The sequence below is a fragment of the Tyto alba genome, unplaced genomic scaffold, assembly GCF_018691265.1.
Source record: "Tyto alba isolate M040663 unplaced genomic scaffold, T.alba_DEE_v4.0 Super-Scaffold_21, whole genome shotgun sequence".
NCBI lineage: Eukaryota > Metazoa > Chordata > Aves > Strigiformes > Tytonidae > Tyto > Tyto alba.
Window position 1 is genome coordinate 13,378,564 of NW_024881295.1, and position 13,817 is coordinate 13,392,380.

At 36.4% G+C, this 13,817-nt stretch overlaps 1 protein-coding gene across 2 annotated transcripts in view; it reads right to left on the reverse strand.

The window, feature by feature from the left end:
• Positions 1 to 13,817, reverse strand: part of PIK3C2G (phosphatidylinositol-4-phosphate 3-kinase catalytic subunit type 2 gamma) — a 317,803-nt gene that overhangs the window by 129,278 nt on the left and 174,708 nt on the right. For both annotated transcript variants that reach the window (XM_042795497.1, XM_032986468.2), the window contains 3 exons: positions 10,141 to 10,272; positions 3,808 to 3,922; positions 1,935 to 2,065 (listed from right to left, as the gene is read on the reverse strand). In XM_042795497.1, the coding sequence (XP_042651431.1) occupies positions 1,935 to 2,065; positions 3,808 to 3,922; positions 10,141 to 10,272 (378 nt within the window). The remainder of the gene's footprint in view (positions 1 to 1,934; positions 2,066 to 3,807; positions 3,923 to 10,140; positions 10,273 to 13,817) is intronic.

Sequence of the window (13,817 nt, forward strand, 5' to 3'; positions counted from 1 at the left end):
ACACCTACTGTGTCCTTCCTGAGTTGTGGAGACAAGAACTATGAAGCATACTCAAAATACAACACATCAAGGTTTTAGACATCAGTGAAATGGCACACACTGGCTTCTTCTCTACACCCTTCCTGGTGATGCTCAATAGTTTTGTGGCAATTTTGGTTGTTGCTGCATATTGTACTCATGAGTTCAGAGAAATAACAGCAGTAATGTCAAGATGTATTCCCTGCATTGTAACTGCCAGTTATGAGTTCAGTGTCATGTACAGATGTTTAGATAATTTTTCTTTAAACATAACTCCTTAAATTTATCCACACTGAGGCTAATCTGACATGTTTTTGACCAGTTTTGTAAGGTCCTTCTGGATCTCCCCTTCATAGAACAGTGTTTGAAAATCTGATAGAGCTCAGTACAATCTACAAACCTGGAGATTTCCCCACCCACTTCCTTCTCTGTGTCATTGATGAAGATACTGAATAAAAGTGGTCCCAACCCTGAGTACTGAAAGATCCTACTGCTGATTCTTCCATTCTGAAAAGCCACCATTAAACATCCAATCTTTCCCTTTAACCAGTCTTCCTCTAAACCCATGGCAACTTAATTTCTTTAACAACCTGATGTGGAACCTCAGCAAAGTATTTTGAACATCCAAATACTTTATGTCCACCAAATTCCCAATATCTGTGCGCCCACTGACAACCTTCTAGGACAGAAACAGGTTGGTGAAGCAGGGTTTCCAGTCACAGAAGCCACAATGGCTCTTTTTTGGACAAATTACTCCATACTTATCTAAATGCTTAATGATCTTATTCCTTCTTACAGAACTCACCATTTTACCATGTATACAGGTCAGATGCATTGGCTTGAAGTTCCCCAAATCAATTCTGGAGCATGTTTTGGAGGTGGAAAATTTGCTGGGACCTTGCCAATGCCCTAGCACAGTGGCTATTCACAATAAAATACTGACCTCCCATTCATATTTAGAAATAAATTTTAAAAGAACCAAATCATAGATCCCATGGTTAATAAAAATATTTCTACATTTCATCCTGCATTTTTTAAAGTTGAAGTAAACACCAAATACATCAGAAAGTTGTCTCATCTTTTTTTTTAAATGAATTGATTCAAAAAACCCCAAACAACCAACATAGAAATCAGCACAGAAAAGTCTTCTTAACAAATAAATCACATCACACTGAGAGGGCTGAACTGGCTTTCAGTTATTTAATTGTTGTACAACCAATACACTTTTTGGCCTTTGATGGAGGATTAATTCACACTATTAACTGTGATTGGTATAATGGCTCTCTGTGAGCACCTGTGTTCCCAATTCCACTCTGATTACATACAAAAGTATTTTATACAGTACTTAATCTTAATTGATAGCATCACATATAACTGAGCATACTAATCTGCCTCAGTATATACACTGTGTTTTAACTTTGTCTTTACTTACCTTCTGTGAAAGCTAAACTTTCCATTGTTCTTTCCTTGCTTATAGCTTGACACATATTGTTTAAATGATCATATGCCGTTTAACTACTATATCTGAAATGTGAGCATCTTATTAATAAAGGAGGCTGATTTTCATAGAAGTCAACCAAAGGTCTTCTTGCTAATACTGATATAGACTTAGGGCATCACCTGAAAATCTTATGTTTTGAATCAAAAATTAGTTTCTCACCTCAAAGACATGAAAAGATATAGTAATAGAAAAACAATCAATTTCTAAACTGGTAAGATACACTGCCACCTCCAGGGGCTTATTGAGGCTTTGCTGTAATCTATTCTCTTATTTAGAGGTGTTACTTCTTGAATCAATCAAGCTAGTCTCCTTCAGAGGAAAATTTTGTTTTTAAAGAATTGGATACATTTAATTGTGATCAATAGAATAAGTACATCAAGACAAGAATCAGCAGGGCTAGCTGGGTACAACTTACAGCAGGAGAGAATGTATCTGCGAAAGTCTTGCAATATGCTTCAGACAGTCTTTGGTTGGCTCCTCAAGATCAGCTCTTCTTTCTTCAGGTTCAGGTTTAATGAACTCCAAATTAGTTTGTGGAAAGTCAATCTTTATTAAAAAAAAAAAAAAAAAAAAAAAGACAGAAGTCCTTTAAGCAATATGTATTCCCAGATACAACTGTCAATAAATGCTATCTTGCATTTGTACAGGAAGCATACAAGATATGAGGGAGGGGATAACTCTTTGAGGATGTTTACTGTATGTAATATATTACTCAAACACGCTGGTGATACACTCAGCCCAAAAATCAGTGGAAGCTTTGTCACTGACCTTCCTGGGAGAATTTAATCCACTGTATTTCAATTTTATTAGAACTGCATGAACTCAAAGCTGAAGTAATTTTTTCTCTTTTTCCTCCTTCCCTGTTTTTTTAATGAGATGGTTCTTAAATGGAAAGATTCCATGTAGATTTTTGTTTTGGTTTGTTTTTTTTTCTGAAAAAGTAGGGATAATTCTTATGTGTAGTTTACCAGTGTAAGTAATGGAAATCAGATACCTGATTTCACATCTGTATGTATAATTTCATATATATTTTACAGCATCTACCAATTTTTCATTCTTTAAACTTCCATGTGGGTGTCAGAAATTTAGGATAATGTTTTTAAGATACATAGAAAGAAAACTTTCAACCAAAATTACTAAGTTTGAGATCCGAGTACAGATGTAGATGAAAATCCAGGCTGTTCTTCAAAATTCAGCTCAATTTACACATCACATTCTGCTTTATTAATGCACATTTTAATCTATTATCTATATCTATTTTTTAATATATGTATTTGATATGGATCACTCTTCTAAAGGTTAACAAAGTTACTCCCTACGAAATGTGTCTTGTTGGTCACATCAGAAAACCTATCTTTACGACATTTCCAGCACGTTCACAAATCACGATACTGTCACATGCATGAGAATAACTGAAAATTAGGTGGGGAGAATGAGAGATCCTCCTTCCACTTCTTTCAACAGAGAGACATTATAAATTAATAGCCTTTTACTGCCTCAACTTCCCTTTATTATTAATAGGGAGAGCTATTTTAAGACATTGTCTTTGACTGAACTCCTCAGATTAGAAAATCCCCATTCTCTTCTCTATTGAAAATAGACTATGTTTAGGTCAGCCTCATTTATCTGTATTATCTGCTTGCTTTTACATGTCATTTGTTGACAGCCATTCAGCTTTTTAATATGGAAAACAATTGCCTTTGCCCTTGAAGTATCCAGTTGTTAATTTAACCTGGAAAGGTGACAAAACTCCATGCAGGCCTAACGCATTTTCAATACTGGAAGCACCATTCTGCCCCAAATGAGTGGGTGCTCAGCATGTAGTCATCGAGGGAGACCTATACTGATGCTTATTGACAATTTCTTGTAGCCACTTCCCTTACAAATCCTTTACTCAATCTAATTGCAAACTGCATGTTATATTTATAATGGCATGCAATTCAATAGTATTCAGAACAAAAGTTTAGATTTGAAAAGGCAGCTGTAAGTCAGGTAGCAAGTCATTAATCTGTGTCAAAATTATTTTTGGAGCCAAAATGATAACAACAAATATTACACTACAAAAAACTCTTGTCCTCAGAAATGGCATTTGATATGGAAAATGCCATACATACTTGCCACTGTGCAGAATTATAGACTTCCATCCATTAAGACTAACATGCTCCCTTTGAGTGGCTATGATGGAAATAGGCTTTTTAATTTGTGTTGTCTTGATGAGCTATGAGCTGTGGGAACAACCTTTTTTTTTCTGCTTTGTTAGAAAACAACCCTTTCCTTTGCTTTCTCACCTGCAACGTGACTGAGGTTGGTGTATCAGTACTGCAGATGCCTGGGGTAATCATTGTTGTTGTAAGCGTGCTGTACAACGTCATGCTAAGCAGCAGAGTTCCGTGGATGAGCCGCCTGCAATACACACAGACAGAAATACTGCACCAGTACTGAAGACAAGGTGACCAGGGTTTATTGAAATTACATCAAAGAACATGGAACTGGATAGCTTAAAATACAAGCAAAAGAAGAGCAAGCATTTTACCTTCATGCGGCTGGTACAAATCTGGCCTAGATCAGTAGGGGTTGCATACTGGTGGCCGTACTGCTGCAGTAGTATCTGTGCAGTCACAAGGGATCATGACACAAATCACGCTGCCAAGACATTCTAGGTCAGCTCTGCACTTTACCATTGACTTCTGGTGTGACAAGGGTTGCCATTTAAGCTAGGTGTAAAATAAGGATAATACCATATTTCTACCTCAAGATTTAATTTTAAGGACAAATATGTTAGAGGTTGTAAGTGTCAACACACTGTATAAGGTGGAGGGCAGTATACATTTATTCCACAAAAAGAAGAAACTCATGGCAACCTGCTGCAACCATGAAAGGTTCTTGCAGATTTTATGTGTAGATGGCAGGGAAAAGGGATTATGATATCAGAGTCTCCAAGGAGCTGAAAGGAGTCTGAGTGGGACAGTTTGTACCATATGTGCTGCATCTTGTTTATTACTGGAGCTAAAATAAACTTCCCATCTTATTACAGCAGAAGAGGATGCTGCTATTTAAGGACAGCTCAAGTTACCCTAACTTAACAAAATCAACCTTATGTCCTGAAATCACATAGGAAACTTCCCTTACTACACCCAGCAAGAGGAAATTTTTGCTGCTTGCTCTGTTTGATTTGGAAATACTAGTTCAAAATAAATTGTGTTGTTAGAATCAGTGAAGCCAGAGCAATGGGCACTGGGGGGGGACATTACAACTCCCAAATATCCCCAGATGATGGATTTCTGATTTGTTAATTAGCTTTGGATCACTAAACTATTCAGTCCAAGAGACAAACACATTTTTCTGATGTGAAGGAATGGAAAGTTGGCACACAGTCATACAAACACTTTTTGAAATGCCTCTTGTGTCTAATACGGCTTCTTGATACAGAAGCATCACCAAAGGCTTTATTGGCATTGATTTAGGGCCGCTATCTAAAGTCAACTACCCGATAAGGATGAGCAATGTGGACCTGGAGGCTCACCTACTGGACTAATTGGCAGCTACAATCATTATTACTGTGTTCATTTCTAAATGTATATAATATTAGAATTACGGTTTAGACTGAATATACCAGGCAAATGAGGACAAAATATAGTGTAAAAATAATGTAAGTATTCCCAAACCTGACTTTGTAAGTCTCAGAAACTCAGAGTTGAGGTTAAATTTAAAGGAAATCCAGAGTTGCTAAGATATAAGAAACCCCATATTTTATGGCCCAAGCACTCTTAATTGTACATTGGAATGATACTGTGAAATTATTTTATTATAATTACAAATACTAGAGAATTATAGAAAATTCAAATTAGAGATATAATTTTCAACTGCTAAGTAATGCTAAGCATTGTATAGACATTTACAAGGACCACATCTTCCACCCCCACGGTTTCCAGTTTAGAAAACTTCCACAAAGTTGAAGGTGCCAAATACCACAAATGCAAAATTATCAGCTTATTCCGGACTTTTAAAACAAATTTGCAGTTTCTTCCTGATTCTTTCCTAATTTTTGCACAAAAGCATAAAGTTAAAAAATAAGTTTACATGCAATAATTTTAAGGCAAACAACTACATTTAGGCTAAGATTTGAAAATATTTGCAGGAAGTCAGTTTTGTAAAGAGAGACTGTTTGTATAGAAACACACAAAACTGATAAGCAGTAATCCCAACACACATTTGATAAAGAGTATAGTGGCTGCCCTATATATCCATCAGCTAGTCATATTATAAACCAGCACACTGCAAGACAACTGTCAGAATAGTGAGAGATAATACTAGAAATCAGGAAATAATATAAATTAATCAAATTTGAAATTTACTAAACATCTGTTCACTGACAAGTCTTTAACAACAACAACAAAAAAAAAACCCAAAATTAAGCAGGCCAAATTCCTGAGAATATTTTTAGGTATTGTGTGATTTCAACATGGCCAAGGTATGGAGAAGAGACGACAATAACGAATGCTAAATAATAAGTAATATGCTTCATTTAAACAGTTGGGGGTTTCTTCTATATTTTTATTTATTTCTCATACACTCTGCTGAGTCAGTATTTTTTTTAGAGAAATGAAGTGTTAAAATCTCAGAAAATAGCTACAGCCCTTTGATCTAGCAAGGGACTTTGACATGGTCTTGCCCAAAAGCATGAGAAACTCTTCACACTTTTTGAAACAGATGAAAGGAATTTGTATACTTTATATGTTAAAATAAGTTCAGTTTTTCTTAATCTTCAATTCAAACTAAATATAAAGAATTAAATTATGAAGGAGAAAAGCAACCACACAATGCCAATAATCATTCTGGAAGAGAAAATTGATACCAAATTTACAGAGACAAGTAAATTCAGTCTTTTAAAATAAAGTGTTCTTTTGCCCTAGGTCACTTGATGATCAAGATTCGTAAGTAATATCTGGGAATAACCCAAAACTGATAATTTTAATTTCGTTCTCTTTTTAACATAAGCCACAACCAAACTGAATGGAATTCCTATGTTTTTTAATCAGAGTAAAATGTAATGAAACAGAAATGAGGAACTATTGCTTTTTTAATATTCAAAATGTTGACATTTATTTTCTTTTTCTAATGTTTAACTTTTTTTTTTTTTTTTTTTTTTTTTTAATTTTAACAAGCATCTGAATAGAGAGTCCTTAACTTTGCTGACCTTGAGAAGAATGGCTAAGTGACCAACTGGGACAAGGATTTAAACACAGATGTTTGATGATCCAGGCAAATACCTCAGGGCTACTGGCTTCTTCAAAGATCTTATTTCTATTCTTTCTCCCATAAATTAAATCCTAGACATTAAACTGTTAAGACTTTTTTAGAACTCAAATTCACCTCTGAGGAAAGTTTTCTTTTGAGAAATTGGTATTTTCCAATTTTTTTTGTCAGATCTCTTTAATTTCTTTATATACATTTACAGAGTCTGTTAATTTAGAGACTCTAATACCACATTCTTTGCAATAATACAAGGTATTCTTGACACATTAGCATGACACTACAGGTACAACTGTTTCCTTGGAACATAGTTTCAGGTTCAGAAGTACTCTATTGAAATAAGTCTTGATGTTTAGTTGCATTCTAGCAGTGAGGGGAATGAAGTTGGGTTCATTGCTCAGTTTATTAATGTTTTCTACAAAATTGGTGAGTCAAGAACAACTATTAAACTAAATTTTTAGTGGAGCAGGATATGGCCTCTCAAAGTCCTAATGTTGCTTATCAATTACTTCAACTAACTAACAGCATTACCTGTTAAGAATCACTGATGGTTTTAATCCTCATACTTTCTAAGTAGGTAACCCTTAGAGCTAGTTTACCAAAAAAATATTCATGATCTTCCAAAGAAAAAGAAAAGCAAGCTTGATGAGTGTTCAGATATTTTCAAGTTTCACGTTTCAGAAGAAATTTCAGGGCTATCCTTATTTTTAAACCAGTCTATCAATTGAAATCATGGTGAATGAATAATTCTGTGGAGTTGTTGTTGGTTAAAAGAGGAAAAAGCATTTAAGCTTCTTTGTGTTAGTAATTACTGTAATTGTAAATGACACAGCTATCAGATTAGGGGGTGTTGAACACGCTATTCCTAAATCATTCCTCCCCAACAACTCAACTTGTATTTCTGCTTTGAAGGGTCATTTCGGCAATGATCTCTACAATTATGCAGCAGATGAACGGCAAGTAGCTCTCTATCCCCTTCATTGTGCTGATTGTATGTACCATAGAAGAATGTAGACATTTTTCAGTAAAATTTTTGAAACTGTCTGGGTGACTTGGAGATTTACCAAATGAAAATCAACATGCTTGCTCCAATGGCATACATGAAAGAGTATACACCACAGGGAGCTGAAGGCTTTCAGATCTTCCAAAAATTGTTCCTTTGGGACTTTAATGCTGAAAAATAAGAAAAACCTCTAGTACCACACAGGATGTGAAGAACAGGATTCTCACATATCCCATTTACCTCCAAAGGTGCCTAAGTGTTCTGTTCCCCAATTAAGTTATCATGCCTAATGCTCAGCTTCTGAATGTATTCAGCACATATCAGCTTGCCAGGAATGGGGACATCTTAACACTTCATCTCAAGTTAAATTCTCAGCCAAGATATTCTCTCTATCTATTTTATCCTAAGCACCAGGATGGTAGAAATACTCAATATAAATACAAAGTATGTTTTGTTTAAAAAGACACGCAATGGAAGAGTGAGCGATGTGCTCTTCTTCAGACTATGAAAAAAATCATTGAATAAAATGCCCAATAAATCCTTGGAGCACGGATTTGATTCATGTTTCTTTCCTTCCTTCAAGCTAAGTGCTGTAATCACTAAGTCACAGAAGAATGCTCTCTTTTTTTTGAACACAGTAATCTTGAGTTTTCTTCTGAAAAGAGGGAAAAAGCCTGTAACCCGGTCCAATGTATTTTCCAGTGTTTTAAGCCTCTTACTTTAAAAGTTCAGTGGAAGCCAAGGTCTTTTAAACATTGTAAATTCATACATACAATCAGATTTTCTGGCTTTGTTTTGTTTTCAATTGTGATTTCTACCACACAGAGAAGTAGATTAAGATGTCTCAAGATGAGGAAAGAGACGCGTCTTGGGTTCGGCTGGGAGAGTGTTAATTTTCACAAGAAGCTGGGAAGGACCATAGCCAGGACAGCTGACCCAGACTAGCCAAGGGAATATTGGATACCATATGACATCATTCTCAGTAATTAACTGGGGGAGCTGGTGGTGGTTTGTTGAGGAGGGATCAAGGCTCTGAAACAGGCTGAGCATTGGTTCTGTGTGGATTGGCCAGAGGGCATGCAGGGCTATGGAGTCTAAATAAAAATTAACTATTGTTGTAAAGGCTTGATCTAAATTCAGATGTCTCAGTGTTACCAAAATATATTTAGAGTGTTGCAGAAAATTTACGTTAGATCTCTGTTTGTGCATCAGTGCAGAGACATTCGTGACTACATGCATCTTTAAAACACTGTTACACTGTGTGCTGTGTAGAAAGAAGAGGTTAAAATAGAAGAGAAAGCTTCTAAAGTGGTGTATAGAGGGAAAGGTGCTCATTGTGGTCATCACTAACTGCCCCACTCTGAGCAGAATGAATGGGTGTGAGAACAAAACGCAGACTGAAAAAAACCTAACCACTGTGAAGAAGAGGCTATGCTAAGCAGGATTTTGCAAAGCTACAGGAAAGGGTACAGCAAGGCCTTTCAACAGGCCTAGGAGACTTGATTGTAAGTGTTAAACAGTTACATAATCCAGGTTCAAAAACAATGTATTGGAAAGAAAGAAAAGCTTACAGATGGGGCTCTTACTGGCATATCAAGAGCAGTTTACTGTAAGTGTCTTAGTTTGGGCTGAAATAGAGTTAATATTCCTTTTCAGGGACTAGATGAGTCCTGTGTTTTGGATTTAGCTTTGGGTTTGGTATGGGAAAAATGCTGATAGCACACTGATGTTTTCAGCTGCTACCGAGACTTCAAGGACTCTCCGACTCTCCATGTCCTGCCCGTGCGCAAGGGCACAGGGAGCAGGGAGGGAGCACGGCCAGAGCACCTGACCCAAACTGGCCAGTGAAATATTCCATATCATGGAACGTCATGCTCACTATATAAAGGAGGGGTGGTTGGGAATGGGGGCTCTCTCTCGCTTCCAGGATTGCGACTGTGGGATCTTGGTATCTCGGGGTCGCTGGCCAGGAACGGGCTGGGTATTGGTTAGCGGGTGGTGAGCAATTATGCTGTACATTGCCTGTTTATATATTTCTTTTTGTTTTCCCCTCATCATCATTATTGTTCTCATTTTATTGCCATTATTAAACTGTTCTTATCTCAGCCTGCCAGTCTCCCATCACCCCTCTGATCCCCTCCCCCATTCCCAGGTGGGGAGGGGGAAGGGAGGCTGATTAGCTGCGGTGGTTGGCTGCCGATCAGGCCCAAACCACAACAAAGTGACTGTCAGTCACTTACTCCAAGTCTCCATCTTATTAGAGCAAAGTCCCAAAATGACTAATTCTGTATTTTTATATTTCTCCCAAGTTGAGTGCAATACTATTCAAGAATGGCCTTAAGCTGTCGTACAATACTGAACTTACTCTTTTGGATACAATGGGGAGCATGCCCAAGCAAGCACTTCTGTATTTTTAGAGGCACTGTTTACTCCAAGTAGTTTTATCGTCAGCATAGTTTCCCTTGGAAGAGCCTTTATTCGTAGAGGAAAGTTGATTCTAAAAGAAAATCAGAAAAAAGGAAAAATAAAAGTTAAAAAAAAATTGAGCATTGTTACCACTTCTGAATTCTTCCTACATTTTTCTAGATGCCTTAACACATATATCAAGCTATAAATTACAAGAGTTGCACTGAAGAAAAATTCAACTGACAGATTCCTTCAACACATTGCCAACCATCAGCTTAGGTCACAGTACTTCAGAAGAGGCATATGAAAACTCATTCCCTTCAGTGGTAACCACTAGAGCTGACAAAGGCAGGAAGAACTTAGTTAAACTTTTGCTTTAGAATTACATTATCAAGGAATGGCTATTTCAGAATAAGCGTACCCTAGGGTGAATTGTAAACCAATACTTAGTTATTTGTTGTCTTTGGTCTTCAGAAGAAAACACTACTTAAGAAACTAAGAGTTGCTTGTGAGTAGAGTATGATAATTATTCTCTTGTTCATATGTGCTCTGGTGGTGTGGTATTTCCCAACTAGTATTTAAAGGCAGATTTTGTCTTAACAGTAGTGAATGATACACATTTTTTAGCGAGAAAATTCAGATCTATCAATATTCATCTCAACTTTGCATTGACCATTAGCAAAATTGGTTGGTCATTCAATTTGATTATATAGATTATATGAATTGATTTAAAATTATAACTTAGAAAAAGTCTAATAAATAAGATACTTCCATGCTGTACGGAAAAATAATGCATGTAACTACTGACACATGTGCAAGTCTATATTTTCTTTTTCCTAAAGAGAACATTTATGGCGGACAGTGTATTTCTAGCTTTTTCCATGTATATTCAGTGCAAACTTAAATTTCTCAAGAGGAAAGTGGAATTACATTTTTCTGTATAAACAAAATCAATATAGGGAGCTAAAGGCTAAAATAATTATTCCTCATTGACATCATAAGCATTAAGAAAACAAAAGATCTGCGTAAACTCGAGATTAAGAAAAAAACCTAGAAGATAAATTTAAATAATATATATTCCATTTAATTTTCAGATATTCAATTTAGACTGGCAGAACAAAGCAACTCAGCATATTTAAAAAGGTATAGTCATACTGAAGCAAACGTAGAAATCGGTATTTAAATAGTAGCTTGAAAAACATAAGGATTACGGGTAGCAAAAATAAGACGAGGTAATAGCATAAGGTAAAATTAGCATAGGATTTTGCTCCTAGTTTCAAATCTGTCAAAATTGTATTGGCTTTGGGAAAGTTTCCTTGAATGCACTGAGGAGCCACTGAAAGAAAGTAGATGGTTTTCATCTGAAATTCTGAAGTACCCCAAATTAGCATTAGTGTCAAAATTTCAGAAGATCAATCCTAAACATTTGGAAATTATTCAAATTTGCATACCTCTCTCTCTTTGAATAACAAAGCAAGGCAGCAATTTCCCACTCTTTCTGATTAACATGAATAGATTTGAAAAGCAGTTCTCAACTGTCTTCCTATGTGTCCCTATTTACAGCTTTCAACTCTGCTTTCCCTGTCTCATGCCTCACTCATAATTAGTTAGAAACAATTATTAGGAAACTGAACTGTTTTACATGCTTTAGATAGCTTGTTCTGTCTTTTCACTCATAGGCCAACAACTCTGTCCATGTTACATAAAACTATTCAATGAAAAGTTACATTTAACTTTAAAGCACTGTTAATGCTCTGAAGAGACAAAAATAAAAAAATCAAGAGATGCATTTTTAACACAGATACTTGTTAACACTCCTGGTGAACTTCGAGCAATGGAAACCTCACGATACCCTCACTGCAGAAAGAAAATGCTTGACAGGGGTTCCCTAGGACACAATATATAGCACGACCAGATGTACACCAGTAGGAAAAAAACCTGGAAACTTTGCCAAGTTAGACATCCCAAGAGTTGATATATGGGCAAAAGAGGACCAGAATTTCCTCTCAGTGACATGCGATACACAGAGAAGGGGAATATCTGTACTGTTTTTAAGAACTTTGATTAACGCATATCTGAGCTTACCCAGTTGGTATTATCCTTTTTGACTGCATGAGGCTGAGTCACATGGATGACTAAGAAGAAAGAGGAAATGGAACAGTGGTCAGAAATAATATACCCTGTGGGCGAACAATTTAAACAGTAGCTGAGAAGAACAGGGATGCTGCTAACTGAGAAGGTGCTATTCCCAGATGTCAGATAAAGTTACACAGTTGGTTTCAAAGGCCAAGGGCCTAATATTGTAGCCTGTATAAATTTTTATCATCAAGCACAAGGACCACTAATCACTCGCTCTATTGTGTAAGCCTGACACAATGCAGGCCTTGCTAAGGACTATACCACTGAAGAGGAGCTGAGACAGATAAGAGGGGAACATCCAGTCCCAGGAGGTGCCAGAGGCTGGATGACTGACCAAGAAGCATGAAGCCAGCAAAAATCTGTGGTAACTGGGGGAGAGGTAAAGGCAGCAGGGGGAGATCAAGACTGCCAGATCAATTCAAGACTGAAAAAAACTTGCTGCCCCACACCTGTAAAGAGCATGTAAACTAGCTTACACAGCAAGCAAGACTAATTTAAATATAACTAATCAATAGCAGATGGAATAGTAATTATGGACCAATGAGTGTAAACTTAGATAGGTTTTTACTAATCATGTAACAAGATAACTAGGCTGTAGTTCCTTCATGTGGTGTGTTAGCTTTGTGGCATATCCACCTAGCACCCATCTTTACACAAATATGGAATAAACTGAAATCTCAGCTCTGTGTGTAAGATTGGCTTTTTGCACAGCAGATAATGAACCCTGTTTGAGGGACAACAAAATCAAAAGTCCATTCAACACAGAAGCATCTGGGGCAACCCAGGCTTTGTCCTGAGAGAGTATAAACAAGATAGACAAGCCAAACAAAATACAAAGAAGAGGGAAACTCAATGCCAAGAAAGTATCTGAGTTGATGAATGGTAATATTAATTCCATATTTCATATCTGTAGGTTTAACATAAATTACAGAGGATGGAAAAAGAGGAGATGGTAGAATAAATATATTAAGAGCAACCAGCTAAGTCAAAAGAAAGAAAATAATTGAGGTCTCAGTCATTGCAAAGTGGAACTGATGAGAAAATAAGGGGGACACTTTTGAACTTTCCACATTATATGCTAGATAGTATCAGCCTGTTCAAACTCTGCACCAAGGTGACAACCACACTTTTCAAAGATAACATACAAGTTATAAAGAAAGAAGTATACTCTTAAAAAAGGGCAAACAGAAGAAACAATGAACAAGGTAACCTCCTTAGGTATCAAATGATTCCCATCTTCTTCAGAAACATTCTGGGAAAGACTAAATATGGTAAAAGACTTCAACAGAAGCTCACGTGTAAACACAAAAACCTATAAAGTTTATCCAGTAACTGTTTAAAGTGTTTAAAAACACAAACTAAATACATGAAAACCAGCAAATAAAGCAAGTCTTGTCTTTGGTAGAAACTCTCTTTTTAGATTCCTAATCATCAAAACAGTACTCTCCATTTTTTTGCCTTGTTTGAGTCAATCCTAATCTAAGATAAGGACTCATT